The sequence below is a fragment of the Podarcis filfolensis genome, assembly GCF_964270895.1.
Source record: "Podarcis filfolensis genome assembly, chromosome: 18".
Classification (NCBI taxonomy): Eukaryota; Metazoa; Chordata; class Lepidosauria; order Squamata; family Lacertidae; genus Podarcis; species Podarcis filfolensis.
The window spans coordinates 12,432,452-12,452,346 of NC_139622.1; the positions used below are offsets into that span (position 1 = coordinate 12,432,452).

A 19,895-nucleotide genomic window follows, 5' to 3' on the forward strand; every position below is an offset into this window, starting at 1 on the left:
AAGGAAGGAAGGAAGGAAGGAAGGAAGAAAGAAAGGGAAGGAAGGAAGGAAGGAAGGAAGGAAGGAAGGAAGGAAGGAAGGAATAGAAGGAAGGAAAGAAGGAAGGAAGGAAGGAAGGAAGGAATAGAAGGAAGGAAAGAAGGAAGGAAGGAAGGAAGGAAGGAAGGAAGGAAGGAAGGAAGGAAGGAAAGGAATAGAAGGAAGGAAGAAGGAAGGAAAGAAGGAAGGAAAGAAGGAAGGAAGGAAGGAAGGAAGGAAGGAAGGAAGGAAGGAAGGAAGAAAGGGAAGGAAGGAATAGAAGGAAGGAAGGAAAGAAAAGGAAAGAAGGGAGGAAGGAAGGAAGGAAGGAAGGAAGGAAAGAAAGAAAGAGAAAGAAGGAAAGATGGAAGGAAGGAAGGAAAGGAAGGAAGGAATAGAAGGAATAGAAGGAAGGAAGGAAGAAAGGACAGAGAAGGAAGGAAAGAAAGGAAAGAAGGGAGGAAGGAAGGAAGGAAGGAAAGGAAGAGAAGGAAGGAAGGGAAGAGAGAAGCTGCAAGAAATTAAACTTACTCCTCTGTCTCGTTCTTGATCCCCAGCCACTCGTTGATCTGCTTCTGCCGCGTCCCCTTTTGGGTCAGCCACCTGGGGGGAGAGGGGAAAAATCAGGACCCCCTCATAGGACGAGCTTCGCCCCTTGTTCCACCCGGTGGCGGATTCGAATCTCAGCCCGGCCCGAGTGGCCGAGCGGGAGAATTCGAACCTGGGTCGAGCCTTGGGAGACAAAGCAAGGCGCTAGTCCTCATGGTTACGGGCAAAAAAAAAGAGAGGCTGGTTTGGAGAGGAGGGGTTGAACCCGGGTCTGCCTGAAGCGGGTGCTCTAACCACTAGGCGGCCAGGGCCCTCGCACTCACACCAAGTATTGGTCGCGCAGTTTCCGCAGTTGCAGGAGATCCGGCTTGAGGCTGTTCATGCGCTTGTCAATCTCCCGGTTTTTCGGACGCCTGCTGCTTCAGGTCCTCCTCCAGCTGCATTTTGCTGTCGTGGATTTCGGCAACGCGAGATTTCAGCTTCTCTGAGTTCATCAGGATTCTGAGCCGGACGGGCAGGCGGGGTAGAAATGATAAAAGTCATTTTAAAACGTATAAATTTATCAAACTCATCCGAAGATCTGGGGGTGGCTTGCAGGATAAGCATGATATGTAATAATAATAATAATAATTAATAATAATAATGGAACCTCCAGCTGCACACGCAGTCTACCTGGGTTCCTAGCTTTCGGCCGGAATAATAATAATAATAATAATAATAATAATAATAATAATAATAAAAACCAGCCAGTGCTTGCAAGAATATTATTCTTAATAATAGTAATAATAACCAGAGCTTGCAGGATAATTATATAATAGTAATTATGATAATACATAGTAATAACAACAGTGATTGCAGAATAGTCATTATGTATATATTAACAGTAATAAAGGGATTTTGCAAATGGAACCAGAATTGAGCCATAGCTGATGCTTGTGGTCCCGTTAAATTAATAATAATAATAACCGGTTCTTGCAGGATAATCATTATATATATATATATAAAATATATATCATGATATATTATAATTCCAAAATCTCACAAATAATCCTTGCCAAGGCTGGGAGTTTTCATAAGAGCTGGAAGGGGCCCTCCAGCGGCCATCTAGCCCAACCCCGCGGCGAGGTCGGGCTCAAAGATCACGCGCTCCCTCCGCCCTCCTGCCCTCCGCCTGGGGGGCACCCGTGGGCGCTCACCGCTGGATCTCCTTGTCATTCCCTCCCTGCGGAAGCGCTCAATGTAATCGCGGCTGCACTTCTCCTGCGTCTGGCACTGCTCCTCAAAGATCTTGATGGTCTCGTTGAAGGCCTCAATGGCCGTCCGCTTCATCTGAAGCTCCTGGGGGGCGAGAAAGAGAGAGGGGGCCGTGAGAAACTTGGATTCGTCTAACTGTGCGTCTGGGCAGGACAGCTGCTTGGAATCCAGAAGGTCCCCTTGGCCATTCAAGGCAGCCTCCATGAGGACCAGAAACTTGGCTCAGGGGTGGTGCAGCTGCTTGGAATGCAGAGGGCCCCCCTTGGCACCTCACATTCAAGCCGGCCACATAGAGGACTAGAAACTTAAGGTTCAGAGCAACTGCAAGGGAGGCTGCCTGCCAGAGGCAGCTGCCAGCCCGTGTGGGCAATAGCAAGGACACAGGGCTCCTATTGAGCAGAGTTCACGCTGAGGACTAGAAACTTAAGAGCAACTGCAAGGGAGGTTGCCTGCCAGCCCGTGTGGGCAATATCAAGGGCGCAGGGCTCCTATTGAGCAGAGTTTCACATTGAGGACTAGAAACTTAAGGTTCAGAGCAAGCGCAAGGGAGGCTGCCTGCCAGCCCGTGTGGGCAATACCAAGGGCGCAAGGCAGCTTCTTGCAGGCTCCTATTGAGAAGATCACATTGAGCACTAGAAACTTAAGAGCAACCGCAAGTGAGGCTGCCTGCCAGCCCGTGTGGGCAATACCAAGGGTGCAGGGCTCCTATTTATCAGAGTTCGTAACACTGAGGACTAGAAGTTGACGGTTCAGAGCAAGCCAGCTTTGCAGCAGCGTGTCCCGGGTGCGAAACTCGGGTCCAGCTCGGCCCCGCAAGTGCGGCTGCCTGCCAGAGGCAGCTGCCAGCCTGTGTGGGCAATACCAAGGGTGCAAGGCAGCTTCTTGCAGGCTCCTAGTGAGCAGAGTACTCACTGAGGACTAGAAACTTAAACTTAAGAGCAACTGCAAGTGAGGCTGCCTGCCAGCCCGTGTGGGGCAATACCAAGGGTGCAGGGCTCCTATTGAGCAGAGTTCGTAACAACGAGGACTAGAAACTGAAGGTTCAGAGCAAGCCAGCTTTGCAGCAGCGTGTCCCGGGTGCGAAACCTGGGTCCGGCTCGGCCCTGCAAGTGCAGCTGCCTGCCCGAGTCCGGCTCACCTGGGAGGTGCGGGTGTATTCCTCGTAGAGCAGGTCATACTCCCGGCTCTTGTCTTGGTACTGCTGGTGGTAGACTTTCAGCTGCTCCCCGACGGCCTCCACGCTGTCTTCCTTCACCACTTGGTCCTGCCAAGGAGAAGCGGGACATGGTGGGACCCCCAGGGGTCATCCATCCCAACCCGCCCGGACGCAGGAACCCCAGGTCGAAAAACCCAGGCCGGCAGCCCTCCAAACTCCGCCTGGGGACCTCCGAGGAAGGAGGTGGGCGGGCCGCCTTCGTGCCGATGGCCGGGAAGCACAGAAGTATACAAATCTAATCGATCAATCAACTGCGATGCTCTCGAACTCGGATCCCGCTTGCGGCTTTTTGCGGTGGGGCAGCTTTCTGGCCCCTGTGGAAAGAGGATGCTGGGCCCTGAGACCTCTGGGCATAGGGCAGTATATTATTATTATTATTATTATTATTATTATTATTATTATTATTATTATTATTGGAACCTCCAGCTGCAGTCACAGTCTACCTGGATTTCTTGGTTTTGTTTTTTTAAATAATAATAATAATAATAATAATAATAATAATAATAATAATAATATTAATAATAATAATGGAACCTGCAGTCACAGTCTACCTGGATTTCTAGCTTTTTTTTGATGGAAACTGGACCGGAGGACCCACCCTGCCTTTGGGGGGGCTCCCCATTGTTTCTTAAATAATAATAGAGGAACCTCCAGCTGCAGCCGCAGTCTACCTGGCTTCTTGCTGGAAACTGGTCTGGCCATTGTTTCTTAAATAATAATAATAATAATAAAATGATGATGATGGAACCTCCAGCTGCAGGCGCAGTCTACCTGGATTTCTTGTTTTCTGCTGGAAACTGGACCGGAGGACCCACCCTGCCTTTGGGGGGGCTCCCCCTTGTTTCAATAATGATAATAATAATAATCTTCATCATAATGATCTCCCTGCCCCACCTGCTGGTACTTGGAGATGGGGTAGAGGAGGCGGGTGTCCAGCTTGGCGTTGTACTGGGCCAGGGACTCGTGCCGGTAGTGGGTGATCAGCTCCACCACCGAGCCAAAGGTCAGCGGCTCCGAGAAGCCGTACTTCCCTTCGCGGTGGAAGATCTTGATCAGCTTGTTGTTCCCGCCTTTCCTGCGAGGAGGAGGAAGAAGAGACGGACGTCAGGCACGGGGCCAGACAAACACGACAGAGCAGGATTCGCACCCGGGACTCGCGTAATAGGTGATAGAATTTAATCGGCCGACGGGATACTTTCAAGTCAGAAGGGTACCTTCCCTTCCCTTCCCTTTTTCTTTCTTTCCTTCCTTCCTTCCTTCCTTCCTTTTTTCCCTCTCTCTCTTTCTTTTTTTCTTTTTCTTGTTTCCTTCCTTCCTTCCTTCTCTCTTTCTCCTCTCTCTTTTCTTTCTTTCTCTTTCTTTCTTTCCTTTCTTTCTTTCTTTCTTCCTTCCTTCCTTCCTTCCTTCCTTCCTTCCTTCCTTCCTTCCTTCCTTCCTCCCTCCTTCCTTCCTTCCTTCCTTCCTTCTCTCACCTTCCTTCCTTCTCTCTCTTTCTTTCTTTCTCTTTCTTTTCTTTTCTTTCTTTCTCTCTCTTTCCCCTTCCTTCCTTCCCTTCCTTTCTCTTTCTTTCTTTCCTTCCTTCCTTCCTTCCTTTCTCTTTCTTTCCTTCCTTCCTTCCTTCCTTCCTTCCTTCCTTCCTTCCTTCCTTCCTTTTTTCCCTCTCTCTCTTTCTTTTTTTCTTTTTCTTGTTTCCTTCCTTCTCTCTTTCTCTCTCTCTTTTTCTTTCTTTCTTTCTTTCTTTCTTTCTTTCTTTCTTTCCTTCCTTCCTTCCTTCCTTCCTTCCCTCCTTCCTTCCTTCTCTCACCTTCCTTCCTTCTCTCTCTTTCTTTCTTTCTCTTTCTTTTCTTTTCTTTCTTTCTCTCTCTTTCCCCTTCCTTCCTTCCCTTCCTTTCTCTTTCCTTCCTTCCTTCCTTCCTTCCTTCCTTCCTTCCTTCCTTCCTTCCTTCTTTCCTCTCTTTCTTTCTTTCTTTCCTTCCTTCTCTCTCTCTCTCTCTCTCTCTCTCTCTCTCTCTCTCTTTTTTTCTCTCCTCCCTTTCTCCCTTTCCTTCCTTGATTCTTTCTTTTCCCTTCCTTTCTTTTAAATATATTTTTATTAAAGAATTCTTAGTTTACAAAAATACATCCATTATCTCGTTTTCCCAAGTGGCGATTCCTACAGGTCAGTTTCCTTCCTGGGAGATGAACAGCGATAAATGATACAAAAACGTGATTCTACAGCATTTTATCTTGTCTTGAGCTTTTAAATTCTGTAATCGTTCGGGGAGTTTTTTGGCCAAAGTTGCTTTTTAAAAATTTTCTGCAAAGTCCCAAAAAGAAGATACGGAAAACACAAAATTTTATTTAGATGTTTTGCAAAGGAGGATGCTGGCAACATGGGAATCCCAGGAGAAAATAATATTTCCAGCACTGGCATTCAGAAGTCTGGTTTCCTCGTTCCCCTCCATCAATTTGCCAGATCCTCTTTGGAAGCCAAATTAACGACCGTCAAGTGGCAGGGAGTTCCACAGGTTAACAATGCCTTTCTCCCCCCACCTTTTGCAAAACCTGGAGGGCAGTTTTTGCCTCATCCCCCCCAAAAAAACTGGGGGGCTGGACTCACCTGAGCGTCAGTGTGTATTCGCCCTGGATTTTGCTGGATGCGTCCCGGACCAGGAAGGTCCCGTCTGGAGTGTCCCTGAGCTTCTCGTTCACTTCCTCCCTGGGGGAGACGAGGATTATTTATTTGCATTTATATGCTGATTCTTTATTTGCATTTGTCATCGTAACTTATTATTTCTACACCGCCCATCTTGGCTGGGTCTCCCCAGCCGCCAGCAAAAGATTAAAACGCAATATTCAATATTAAAAATATTAAAATGCAATAATACCGCCCCCAGCCCCCTGTTTTACCTGGAAATGTCGCCCCAGTACCACTCGGCGTCCTGGAGGGTCGTGCCGTTCCCGTTGGCCAGGGGGGCGGAGGCTGCCGGCTTGGGTTTGGGGGGTTTGGGGGGCAGGGCTAGAAAGAGAAAGGGGGAATTGGGGGGGGGTTAAGAAAAGCCTGAGGGCCATTTCCTCTCCCGCCCCCACCTAATTAATTAATTAAATCAATATAAAATATAATATAAAAAATAAAAATAATATAAAAATAATATAAAATAAATAAAATAAATACTATAAAATATAAAATAAAATAAATATAAAATAAATAGTATAAATAGCATAAATAATATAAAATATAATATAAAATAAATAATAAAAATATAAAATAAATAGAATAAAAAAATATAAAATAATCAAATATAAAACAAATAAAATAAGTAATATATTGAAATATTTTAGTTGATATTTTAGAATGTAAAATGCTATTTTATTTATTGATTGGTTTTACCTTGTGGGCTTATAGCCGAATAAAGTATTATCTATCTAAAAAAAAAGTAATATAAAATTAAAGATAAAATGAACGGGAAAATAAAGACGTCAATATTTCCGCGGAATAAACTCGCCCTCGCTTGGAGCGGGTTGGGCTAGATGACCGCTGGAGGCTCCCCATCTGACTTGACGGAAAGGCAGGTCGCCGCCCCCTATTCTGGTCCCGCCCATGCAGCCCCCCCTTTCTATGCCCAGACCCCAAGATCAGAACCCGTCTCCCCCCACCACCACTCGCACCCAGAACCAGGTCCCAATTCTCACCCGGCGGGGGCAAATCAGCCTCGGGGTCTTTCGCCTCCAGGAGCAGCTCCAGGAAAAGGGCAGAGAAATCCGGGGTCCCCTCGGCGCTGGGGGGCAGAAAAGAGCCAGGGTTACCCCCTTAATAATCCCCACACATGCCGTGATTAACTGAATAATAAGATTATTATTATTATTACTATTTAACGGGACTACGGGCATCGGCTGTGGCTCGACTCTGGTTCCATTTGCAAAATCCCTGGACGACTCGATTATCCTTATTTGCTAAAAAATCAGTAATTTTTGATAAAACTGTAATTTAGGATTCCAAAAACGAAACCTTCCTCTAGTTGCAAATATTAAGAGGACGTCAGCAAGGCTGAACCTTTCCGTAAATAAAAAGAAGATTTTAATCAAGGCTTACTGACTAGTGATTTAGATCGTGATCAATTCGATTTAAATCAAATCCACCCTGTTACTACTACTACTAGTTGCTGTTATAAATCAAGCCTTACTGACTAGTGATTTAAATTGTGACTTAACTCAATTTGATTTAATTTGATTTAAATTCATCTGATTTAAATTTAAATCTATTCGATTTAAGTCAAATCCACCCTGTTACTACTACTAGCTATTATTATATTATTATTATTAATCAAGTCTTACTGACTAGTGATTTAAATTGTGACTTAAATCAATTTGATTTAATTTGATTTAAATTAATGTGATTTAAATTTAAATCAATTCGATTTAAATCAAAACCACCCTGTTACTGCTACTGCTGCTATGAATAATAATAATAATAATATTAATAATAAAAATTAAGCGCCCTCTACCCGGAGGTCTCAGGGCGGAATAAACCAGAACAGAGCGGATGTCCAGAGAGGGGTCCCGGGTTCTGACCCACCTGGGGGCCGGCGCCCCGCGCAGGACCAGGCCCCCGAAGAGCTCCCCCAGGGCCCGGGGCCCCAGCCCGTTGCTCTCGGCCTGCTCGGCCACCTTGGCCCAGTGGCGCAGGAGGAACTGCAGCGTCAGCAGGTGTGCCAGGGGCATGGCCGGCGGCGCCAGGAGAGACAGGAGATGCTGCCGGCCAGAGTCCGGAGGGGGGGCGTCTGCAAAAAAGGAAAGGAGGGGGTTAATTTCCAAAAAAATAAAAGAAGAGAAAGGTTCAGGGGGCTCAAAGGAGCGCCCCCCCAAACGTCCTGGGTCCAGGAGAACCGAGGCACTCTGCACGCGCTCAGGGGTACCTTGGTGATCAAACTTGCCGTATTTTTCCATGTGCAAGGTTTTCCCCCCCCAAATTTTTTTTATTGGTTTTCACAATATTATAAACAAACAAACACACAAGACAAACAAGCATAAATCATCGTTTTGTTTAAAATTACAGTTATTAACTTTGTTGAGCGACTTCCTCGCTTCCACTTGGTTGAATTTCATTGCATGTCCTTTGAACGTTTTTCCAAATCCCAATTTTTATGAAATTTAACTTAAACATCAACATCCTTAAATCGTCACCTTATAGAATTAAACATATTAATTCATCACTTAACATAAATAAAATCCTAAGTATCTGCAAGCTATTTCCAGTTAGTTTAACTTATCAAATTTAACTAAATAATCATTAAATTTATTCCATTCTTCCTGCGTGCGAGGTTTTTTCCTTAAAAAATAATGTCCAAAATTGAGCCTTGGTTTCTGAACATTTTGCAAGTCAAACGGACTTCCGGAACGGATCAAGTTTGGCGCTTTTGCTCTTTATTTTGCATTTTTGAGGCTTTTTCGGTTAACTTTTGTTAACCCAGTTCAGCTACTGATTGATTGATTGATTGTGTGGCTGCGGAAATGGATAAAAGCCCCCCATCCAAACAATGACCATCATCAGCTCAGGTAAAGAAAAAAATTGTATTTTTGATCATCTACAATACTGCCTTATTTATTTTATGATACAGTACATTGATTATTGCTTTCATTTTACGGATCGATGGTCTCATTAGATAGTAAAATTCACGTTAAATGGCCGTTTTAGGGGTTGCTTTTAAAAGTCTGGAACGGATTAATCCGTTTTGCACGAATTTCTATGGGAAAGAAGTGCGCCTTGGTTTTGGAACGCCTTGGTTTTGGAACGCCTTGGTTTTGGAACGCCTTGGTTTTGGAATCGAATTTCCGGAACGGATTACCGCATTTTTCTGTCTATAAAATGCCCCCTATTTTGGGGGGACGGATGAAGTTTGGGAATCATTGTACCACTGTATATATACACACACAGCCCCCAAAATATTTGTGAAAATGAGAATACGCCTCACCCTGGAGGATGCGCAGTATTTCGCACCCGAGTCCGGGCGGGACCACCGGGGTGGGCAGGTCTTGCAGGTACCCCTTGAGAGCCTCTCCCAGAGACGGGGCATCGAAGGCGTCCAAGTCGCCAGACACAGCCCAGTCTGGGGGGAGAAAATAATAATAATAATAATAATAATAATAATAATAATAATAATAATAATAATGCAATATTGCACCCTATCAGCCCACCACTCACCAGCTCCCAGCCTCAGCTCTGAGCAGGACGTCCGATAGAGAGATGCGCTGTCCAGCCCTAAGGGGAAAACACACAGCCGGTCGACTTGGGGGTCTCGAGGGGCGAAGGGACCCCCAGCGCCACCCACAGCAAAACCCCTACGACTCTCCACGGGGAAAAGAAGTCAATTAAAAAGCTTTCCTTTAAAATGCTCCCCCTGGGTTCCCGCCAACCCCTTGCTCAACTAATAATAATAATAATAATAATAATAATAATAATAATAATTTCTTTATAACCCTCCCATCCAGCTGTAATAATAATAATATTTATTTATTTATTTATTTGTTTATTTATTTATTTATAACTCTCCCATCTGGCTGTTAATTATCATCATCATCATCATCGTTTATTGGTGTCCTGTCTCTTTCCCAGAACCGGGAGTCGAGGCGCACCTTTGAAAACCCCCCCTATTATTAAAAAAAAGGGATAAAAACGTAAGGAAAGGGAATGAGAGACCCTCCCCAAATCCACCGGAAGCCTTTCCATGAGGACTAGCGCCCCGCCAAAAAACACACGCCCTCCAGCCCCCCCCCTCCGCCCCGTTCTGCTCACCTTTCTTCTCAATGGCGTCCACCAGCCTGCACAGCAGGGGGGGTGCCACCTCGGGGGGAGCAAACTGCTCAGAGAGTTCGGGGAGCGCCAAGCCTGGGGGGGGAGAAATGGGGGGTGGTGGAGAAGACAGTCAATTTGGGGGGCGAGAGAGAGAGACCCCTTGAAATGGAGGGGGAACCCCAGCGGTCATCTAGTCCAACCCCCCCCCCGGCAATGCGGGAAATCTCAACCAAAAAGGGTGGGTTTCATTTCAATTAAATCAATATAAATCACCATTTAAATCACCAGGTTGGGTTTCATTTAAATCAAATCAACTTAAATCACCATTTAAATCACCAGGTTGGGTTTCATTTAAATCAAATCAACTTAAATCACCATTTAAATCGCTAGTCTGTAAGACTTGGTTTAAATGAATTTTTTTACAGAAAGGCTCAGCCTTTCCGAAATCATCTTAGTATTGACAACCAAATTAAGGTTTCCTTTTTGGAATAATGGATTTTCAGCGTCGTTTTCAGTCCTGAAATTACTGATTTGGTTCTACTCTTAGAAATACATAGAAATTATCGTGAGGTTTAATAAGTTAAGTTTATATTTGGACAACTTTTCTGCTATGGGAGAAAACCAATCATTTCCTTAATAACAATTTAAACAATTTGTTTAACTAAAGCAGTAACATTATAACATATGTATCCCTTTTTCTTAACCGATTAAAAAACAGTAACTTAGACTCAGTTTTAGCACATGTGAAAAACTTTAAACAAATCCTTACTTCCTGATTGTAGCCTTTGTGCTACAACGTAACTCAAACAGAAAATCTTTATTTTTTTTTTTTAAATAATATTTATTGAAGTTTCCAAAATACAGAAAGAGAAGAAAAGAAATTATGAAGATACATTCAGAACCTTATTTTCAAACATCCACTTTCTGGGACTCCCCCCTTCCCCCACCCCTACTGTATTCCCCTTTCATATTGTTGTTTCCACAAGTTCTATTTCTGATTTAAAGCACAATTTATATACCCCATTGTTCAAATTTAAATTTATACAAACCTTATGCAACACCCTTGATAAAAAAAAAGCAAAAGATCTCTCCCCATAGCCCACCCCCTTTTCTTTCCACAATGTCCCCCTTTTTTCCCATTAAAGTAAAAGCACACAGAATAAAAGTATAAAAAAATAAAAAATATATTAGAAAAAAGAAAACCAATTCAGAAAATAGTTGCAAGCCTTTGGATTCTAATTCTCCCTCCCCTTCCCCGGTTTAATTTCCCTTATCCTCCAATCTATGTTTCCAGCCTGGAAATCTTAAGTCCATCAATCCCATTTTTCCCCCAACTCCTTGCAGAATTATTTCCCATTTCTAGGATTACTTTCTTTAAAAATTAATTCCTAAATCTTTAAAAATGTCAAATTATAAAATTCCCCCCATTGTTCTTTCAAGGTTATAGTCCAGCTTCCTCTTGTTCCGCTGCTAAAACTTTCTTATTCAGAAGTTTAGTAACTCTACATGGGTTGTTGTTATTCAGGAACAAAAACTTGCGTTCAGTCCCTTCCTTCTTCAGTAAGGTATTCTGTTGTCTCCTTTTAGTCTAAACACCCTGTAGACAAGATTCAGTTTCCGTTTTGCAGCTTTCCCAGGAGATAACCAGTTCTGTGAAATTCCGGAGTGTTGTATTTTTCCCGGCTTACGCCCATCTTTGTAATGTCCCGAAACTCCTCTAGGGGGGTTGTTGTAACTTTGTTTCCAAAAATCCGATTGTTCTCCGTATTTTCGCCATTTTGTATTCAAGTCTTAACAAATTATATCAAGTTGTAACAAATTTGACCAGCAAGGTCCTTGTAATAAAATCCTCTTTAATATTCCGACTTTGACAGCTACTTTGACAGCTGTCAAAATCACCGGCTCTTTTCACCAGGCTCACTCCTCAATCGCCCCGGTTCCCAGGGAGGGGGGTGCATTTTCCTTCTCCTTCAATTCTTCCTCCAGCACAATTCTTGTACTTTCCCATCATGGAATTCTTAATTTAGCAAAGATACCGTTCTTTTTGGGCCTTGGCTTCCCAATCCTTGTTTTAAAATGTCTACAATAGGGAGGGGGACTGACTTCCTTTTTAGATCCCCCCCCGCTCGTCTCAAATCCCAAAAATTTTTCTTCTTTTAAACCCGATTTCCAATTTACTCACGGGTTGTTGTTAAAAGTCCAAATTCTCAATGGAAGAAGTCAGCGCTCTCCGCCGGATGGCATGCGGCTTCGCTCGGCAGGGATGGCAGAGGACTCAAAGCACCACGCTTCTCCCCGGCACCCGATCCGTAGCCTTTAAAAAGGCTCCTTCACGAGTCGGGAGGGCGCTAGCGGTGCTAGCCGAGTCTCCAAGTCCACGGCCCCCGTGGCCGTGGTTTCTAAGGGTCCCCGCATCGCCGGTGCGGTAAAACCCAGCCCCTGCCGAGCCGGCTCCCTCCGGAGCTCGGAGGGAGTCCGCCATTCGGCGATGGCGCCAACCCGGAAGTCCCTCAAACAGAAAATCTTTAGAAAGGCTTTTCCTCCGTAAGCATTTTATTTTAAAAATCCGATTTAAATGTTTAAAAATCCGATTTAAATGTTTAGAAATCCGATTTAAATGTTTAAAAATCCGATTTAAATGTTCAAAAATCCGATTTAAATGTTTAAAAATCTAATTTATTTTTTTAATATCCAATTTAATAGTTTTTTAAAATCCAATTTTAATTTTTTTTAAATCCGATTTTTTTTATTAAAAAAATGAAAAACATAAGAGTAGATTTTTATCTGCCCTGCTCGCCGCGCTCGTCATCCCCGCACCTCACCTGCTTCCTCTTTTGAGGCTGGCGCGGCCGGCAGGGGCCTTATCCCCCGGGGCCGGTGGGGCGGCAGGGGGATCTTGACCGGCCCCACGTACTCCACGTAGGTCCCGGGGAAGTCGCCCTTCTGCTTGGTCCTCTCGTTGACCCCCAGGATCCAGCCGATCTGGTGGGGGGTCTGCTCATCGCCCTCCTTGAACCCCAGCGCCTGCAGCGCCCCCTTGCTGACCACCAGGGTGTCTCCGGGCAGCAGGTCAATGTCGGCCTCCCGCTCCTTCCGGTACGGGTACAAGGCCCGGTACTGAAAGCCGTCGGCGCTGCCCATGCCTTCGGGGAGGAGCGAGCGGAGGAAAGCGCTCCGCGGAGGGATGAGGAAAGGACCCTCTCGCTGCTACGCTCCCGGGGGGCTCCGCATGGGTCGGGTCTGGGGGTCGGAGTGAGGAGGCGCCGGGCGGCGTCCGTGGGGTGGGGGCAACGCCAGGCCAGCGCCTTAAGTGCAGCCGCGCTCCCGCAACTTGAACCCGCGACTCAGCCAGACGATGGAGCAGAGGGAGGGAGCGACCAGCATAATCCGGGGAGGCGGGGGGAGCGGCGGAGGCCGAGCGGGGTTTTTCCGGGGGGGGGCGGGTGTTTCCGATGCGCAGGATGGGGACCCTGGGAAAGCAGAGGGGGGAAAGGAGAGAGAATTATTCAATTAATAATAATAATAATATATACTTTATTCCTCACCCATCTGGGGGAAAGGAGAGAGAATTGTTCAATTTAATAATAATAATAATAATAATAATAATAATAATATATTCTTTATTCCTCACCCATCCGGGGGGGGGGGAAGAGAGGATTATTCAATTAATAATAATAATAATATATTCTTTATTCCTCACCCATCTGGGGGAAAGCAGAGAGAATTATTCAATAATAATAATAATAATAATAATAATAATAATAATAATAATATATTCTTTTTTCCTCACCCATCTGGCTGGGTTTGCCCCGCAAAGCAGCAGCAGTCAATGCCATAATAATAAATGGTGAGCGGGTAAAATCCATTGCACCATCGATATAATATAGATACAGAAGCATGGGAACAATTGTGGAATAGGGAAATCCAATTTACAGAGAAAAGTCCGGCCAAAAGCCAGGAACCCAGGTAGACTGTCCCTGCAGCTGGAAGTTCCATCATCTTTATTATTATTATTATTATTATTATGAATTTATATACTGCCCTATATCTGGGGAGTCTCAGAACAGAACCAGGATATAAAACCACCAAAAAATGGCTCTCTGACTCCTCCTCCCGCCCCAAAGCCTGGCCCCGATCCAGCAGCAGGGGCACCCACGGGTGGGCACGATTCCTCTTCTCCCAAGCTGCCCCCCACCCCGTTTTTCCAACACCCCCCAAAAAATTCTGCTTACTTAAAAAATAAAATTGAGATTTACGGCTCTCTCCCGCCCCACATCCTTTCCTGTCTTCGGTTGGGGGGGCGGACAGGATCCTGGCTCTTTCCCCAGAGTAAGGTAGATGGAGGCAAGAGTCAGGTTTGGGGGTCCGGGAAAAGGGGGGGTCCAGAGCAGGGAGGGGGGGGCGACAAGAGAGTCAGAGAGAAAAGGGATTTTTTTCTCCGGAGTCGGAAGAAAAAGATGGGGGAAATTTCCTTCCGGGTGCGAGATTACGAAGAGGAGGAGCGAGAGGAAAGAGGGAGGGAAGGGAGGAAATGTAAGGCTGGGAGGGGGTTCCAGGGGTCATCCAGTCTGACCCCGCTGCAACGCCCGTCGCTGAGGACTAGCGCCTTGAAAGCGCTCTAGCAAAGCGGGATTTTCGAATTTATTTTTGTTTCGTTTTGTTTTGAATATGTTTAGGGAAGCTTTTCATATCTGACGGAATTATTGTATTTTTTAATATTTTGCCGGAAGCCACTGAGAGTGGCTGCGGAAACCTAGCCGGTCGGAGGGGGTATAAACACATAAATAAAAATAATAATAATAATTAGTGCGTCTTCGTTTCTTAATTTAACCCTTTCACGTCGTTTTGCAGGATTGCATTTTATGCAACGCTGCTATTTTTCTCGATTATATGACGCTTGCGACAAGCGCCAACTGTCTAATTAATTACTTGCTGGTGGTTTAATGTTAGCGATTGGATTCTAATGCGCGGCCTCATATTGCTTTCTTTGGTATAAGTTATTTATTTTAAAGTCGCTGCGACTTTTTACATAGATATAGGAGCCGGTCGTTATTTTTAACGTTTGATATTTCGTTGTTAATTTTGTGCGGGTTGGAAGCCGCCCAGAGTGGCTGGGGCAAAATAATAATAATAATAATAATAATAATAATAATAATAATAATAATAAATGATGATAATAATAATAATAATTTAGCCCTCCAGATGTGAGAGGGGAAGGGCAGCAGCTGGGTCAGGGCCCGAGTTCAGGTTCCTGGCTTGGCCCCCAAGCAGAATAGCCTTCTAAGGTAGACTGGCTCTGTCCATGGAGGCTCCATATGGGAACCCTAATAAATCTATTAATTTATTATAGATTTATATATAATATTTATATTATAAGAGCCCAGCGGCTGTTGGATCAGGCCCACGGTCAACAGCACCCCAAGGAAGGAAGCAAAAAGAGTCTATCGTCTCCTGCTAGGGGCTCACGAGGAAAGCTTTAATTTTATTTATAAACGTAAAAATACACACACGCATATAAATATACATATACACACAAACTGTGTATATATCCTCATGTATGTAATTTTGGCAACTTAAAAAATAAAGCTCAATTGTTATTAAAAAAGAAATTAAAACAAGAGAAATTTCCTCCTCCGTTCCCCCAGGGAGGAAAAACTTGAGAATGCAAAGGGAAATTGCGATGAAGTGGGGTTTGGAGGAAGTTCGGGGGGGGGATCCAGTGGATCACAAGGCCCCCCAAAAAAGAAGCAGAAGGGGTGCATGGCTACAGAATGGGCTGCAAGTGACAGACACCCCCCTTTGGAAAACATTTGTTGCCAAACTTGCAAGCTGATGATTCGAATTAGCAATAAGCTATTTTTTTTAGGCTGGAGGGAGAGAAATGCACTAAAGAGGGACCCCCCCTCCAAAAAAAAGGAGAAATATCCACATGGGATGAGATTTGCAAGAAATTTTATATATATATATATATATATATATATGCGGCAACATTCCTGGTTGCAAACCCCCCCCCACCAAAAAAATGGGCCTTGGTTTTTAACACACGCAACCCCCCCAAATCAAATAAGAGGGAGTTCTGCACTGCCTCCAAATTCCATATATGCAGCAGCTTTTTATTAACCCCCCCCCCAAATAAATGCTCACGTCCCGCCCCCCCCAAAAAACCCCTTTAAATGCTTCATTTTTTAAACTACACCCCCCTGCAAAAGCAGCAAGAGAGTTGTGCAAAATGCAAGGGGCGGTTTGCAGCGATTGCAATTAAAATATTGCTATTTTTTAAAGTCTCCCCCACCCCTAATTATTTTGCATGTTGCAAATCCCTCCCCCCAAATAAAATTAAAAATAAAATTGCAAGGCTCTTCTGGGTTGGGAGGGGGTGTGCAATTGGGGTGAGCTGTGGGGAGGGGTGCAATGCAATGCAATCTGCCCCCCACCCCCCAAAAAATAAAGCACCCACTGGGGGGGTCCGGCCTGCACCCACCTCTCGCCCGCCGAGCGATCCGTTCCTGTCCAGCGCCGCTGCAGCCAGCGGAAAGCCCCGGGAGAGGCGGAAAGGGCCGAGCGGCGGCGGAAAGGCCCGAAGGGGGTCGGAGGCCAAAGAGGGTGGGCGGATTTGTGGGCGAGGCGACACGGCAGGGTTCTTTTCGGCCTGGACTAGAATAAGAAGAATATAAGAAGAATATAAGAAGAATAGAAGAAGAAGAATATAATTTTTTATTTATACCCCGCCCTTTAAAAACCGGGCTCAGGGCGGCTAACAGCAAATATAAAACATTGATTATCTCTTTCTACTCCTATTATTTTTAAAAAACGAATCTTTTGCTTTTTTCTGTGCCTTTTCCCCATTTCTTGTGTTTCTTTCCTCCGATTTGATCTATAAAATGGTGATTTTCTCGAGTCAAAAGTGTTTTTTTGGGGGGGGGACTGATAATAGTTATTATTGATTATGATTCATTTTATTTATACCCTTTACAATTATTATTATTATTATTGCAATGCAGGAAACCTTCGTTTATTGATTCATTCCCTTCCTTCTTTCTTTTATACCCTCCTTTTCCTCCCAGGTCAAAGCAGCGCAACTACATTGGGGGAACTCAGTTCTTGGAAAGAGTGGCAGCCGTTGCAACGTGGGCCAAATTAATCTGGGAAAAAAAGCAATTAAAATATGCAAATTTAGGAAGCAAATAACAATGCAGATTTAAGAAGCAACACTAAATCAATAAGCAAAAGCCAATATTGCTAGAGGACGTGGAGAGAGTGTGGACATACAACCGGAATTCGCGTTGCTTTGCTTTAGCTCTTTTCCTCTACGGGCTTCTCTCGGTACGAAGAAGCCCGAACGCCGGGCGGAAGTGACGCGCACGCAGGGGGTTCCGGAAAGAGCCGAGAGCCCTCTAGGTTCCCTCGGTCGACGGAAAGAGCCGAGTGCTGCCGACAAGCTACGGAACTTGCCGAGGCCTCGAAGCGAGTCCCTCCGGAAAAGGCCGAGCGCTTGCCGTGACGTCATGGAAGGTTCATACTTCCAGGAAACGTTTTTGGGTTCATTTGAAGCCATTTGCTGATAGATATGAAACAATGAAACATATTTACGTCTTTATTTAATTTTTATCTAATATAAAATTATATATAAAGTGACTATGATTGATACTTTGTATGTATAAAATAATGAATATATATGTCAATGAAGTTTTATATGTACAATGTTTCTATACAATTTGTTTTGCTATATATATAATAAATAAATAAATAGGAATTCCTCTCTATAAGAAATAATAGGTGGAAAAATAAATTAATTCCTATAAGCAGATATGGATTAACAAATAAATAGGGGCGTGAATGTATTTGGAACTCGATCAGTTATTCTTATTATTAATAATATTCTGCACTTCCTATATAACGTCCTGAAATCACCGATGTGTCCTTATTTAATTTTTCTCTAATATAAAATCATATATAAAGTAAATATGATTGATACTTTATATGTATAAAACAATGAATATACCGTATACATGAATGAAATGTTATGTATGTGTTTTATATGCACAATGTTTCTATACAATTTGTTTTGCTTTTTATATATATATGTGTATAATAAATTAAAAAAAGAGATTCCTCTCTATAAGAAATAATAGGTGTAAAAATAAATTAATTCCTGTAAGCGGATATGAATTAACAAATAAATAGGGGAGTGAATGTACCGTATTTGGAATTCGATCAATTATTATTATTTATATATATATATATATATATATATGTGGTGAAAATTTTCACCTATGATCTTTTTCTTTTACTTCTTTATCTTTTCTTTGTTCCTTTTTTTCTTTTTCTTATATCTTCTCTTTCATTTCATTCCTTTATTGTGAATAGGATTTTACAGAGGTATAAATAACTGTAAATACGAAAAGAGACAAAATATTCTCTTGGTTATATGTATCTTTTTCTTTTGTATTTTCTTTTGTTGTAAATATGTATGTTTTCTAATTTGTACTTAATAAAAATATTTTTAAAAAACCCAATTATTATTAATAATAATAATATTCTGTACTTCCTATTTTGAAATCGCCGATATTTTGGGGTTTTTTTTTTTTGTTAATTATATTGCTTTGAACGCCTATTTTATATCTGCCATTTTCTGCAAGGTTGCATTCGATGCTGTTATGAAGGCTTGCAAACTTTGGGAATATAACCCCCTTAAAATATAAAGGGGCATAGAAATAAAACGAAAATTAAGCGAATCGCCTCTTAATTGCATTTTTTCCAAACTCCGAAGCCCCTTCTCCCAGTTTTCCAAAATATCATTTTGCATCATTTCTCCAAAATCTTCCCCTTAGCGCTTTGGGTGCGAATCATCCCCTCCCCTTTCTCCCACCCCGCAAAAATGCATTTTTGGGGGGTTGTTTTGCAACCCAGACCCCAATTTCCCATCCTTCCCCCTAATCCATCTCGGAATAAAAAAAGACACCTATTTCTTCTTGTTCCTTCATAACTTACTTTATTTTCCTTCCCAAAAACGGGCTTCCAGAGACCGTTTTCCGTACAGCAAACCGAGGAGGGGTTCCCCAACCCCACCCCCAAATTTCCAAATCCGAAAAACCGTGTGCAAGAGCTGAGCAGCCCCCAAACTTTCTGTTGCCACCATAAAAAAAAATTGCTAAGTTCCTCAAGGGTTAAATTCAGGGAGCCCATTTCGCAGATGGGAAAGTTGAGGACACCATAAGTAACCAGGGCAAAGTTTAACGGGGAAGCAGTTTAACGGGGGACCGGATATATATCTATACCTTGTGGGGGCTTGTAGGGAAGGAGTCTGGGGTCCCCGCTCAGCGGAAAAGGGGGCAGCACCCCTCAAACGCAGCATTGCCCCAGATCGGGAAAGCGAGCCAAGCTGTATCTATTAAGGAGGCTTTGTCCTGAATTGGCCTTGCTTCCAGAAATCTCCCTGCATGTCCGAATCCTTGCAAGATCTTCTTGCTTTCGGGCCCCAAATTAAATTGCTTTTTTGCAGGAAGCAAATACGGCCGACGAGGACTAGAAACTTGACATTTTGGGATTAAACATGGCAGAGAAGGTCCCCAAAAAGACCCCTGCCTGCCTGCCAGGGTAGAGCTCAATGGATTCCCTCTCCTCCATGAGGTCTAGAAACTTTATTAGTAACAGAGGGGCTGCGGCACAAGAGAGGGGGGAAATATCAGTTCTTCCTGCAGAAGGTTCCGGGTTCAGTTCTTACCATTGGCATCTCCAGCTGGGAGATTGGCTGAGCAAAATCTGCAGAGCTGCTGCCGGTCAGGGTTGGGAATATTAGGGTAATGCCAGCATGGCTAAACAATCAGGAAAATTGGGGTCCAACATCAGGAAATGCCTCTGTTTGCGGCTGCTGCCCCTTGCGACGGGCACAGCGGACCCCCTCTTCCTTGGGCAACGCCCCTGGGGTCCCCCTTCTAACCACAGACTGAACCCCCAGGGAAAGCAACTGACCCACACATCTCCTCCCCATAGGCTCCCGACCCGATTCCAATCGGGGGGTTCCTTGCGGACTCCTCCCTTTCTCCCCCCAAGTCCGCCACCCGCTCCCGTGCCCGTGGGGCTGAA

At 44.1% G+C, this 19,895-nt stretch overlaps 1 protein-coding gene across 1 annotated transcript in view; it reads right to left on the bottom strand.

Moving 5' to 3' along the window:
• The window catches only part of PIK3R2 (phosphoinositide-3-kinase regulatory subunit 2), an 18,365-nt gene extending 1,979 nt beyond the window's left edge, over positions 1 to 16,386 (bottom strand). Inside the window, 16 exon segments of the mRNA XM_083594512.1 lie at positions 550 to 621; positions 891 to 970; positions 972 to 1,068; positions 1,764 to 1,788; positions 1,791 to 1,905; positions 2,960 to 3,085; positions 3,932 to 4,112; positions 5,637 to 5,735; positions 5,927 to 6,035; positions 6,710 to 6,795; positions 7,593 to 7,797; positions 8,989 to 9,123; positions 9,219 to 9,275; positions 9,810 to 9,902; positions 12,632 to 13,279; positions 16,291 to 16,386. Coding sequence (XP_083450638.1) covers positions 550 to 621; positions 891 to 970; positions 972 to 1,068; positions 1,764 to 1,788; positions 1,791 to 1,905; positions 2,960 to 3,085; positions 3,932 to 4,112; positions 5,637 to 5,735; positions 5,927 to 6,035; positions 6,710 to 6,795; positions 7,593 to 7,797; positions 8,989 to 9,123; positions 9,219 to 9,275; positions 9,810 to 9,902; positions 12,632 to 12,950 — 1,799 coding nt within the window. The 5' untranslated portion in view covers positions 12,951 to 13,279; positions 16,291 to 16,386.
• Positions 16,387 to 19,895: the final 3,509 nt, after the last annotated feature.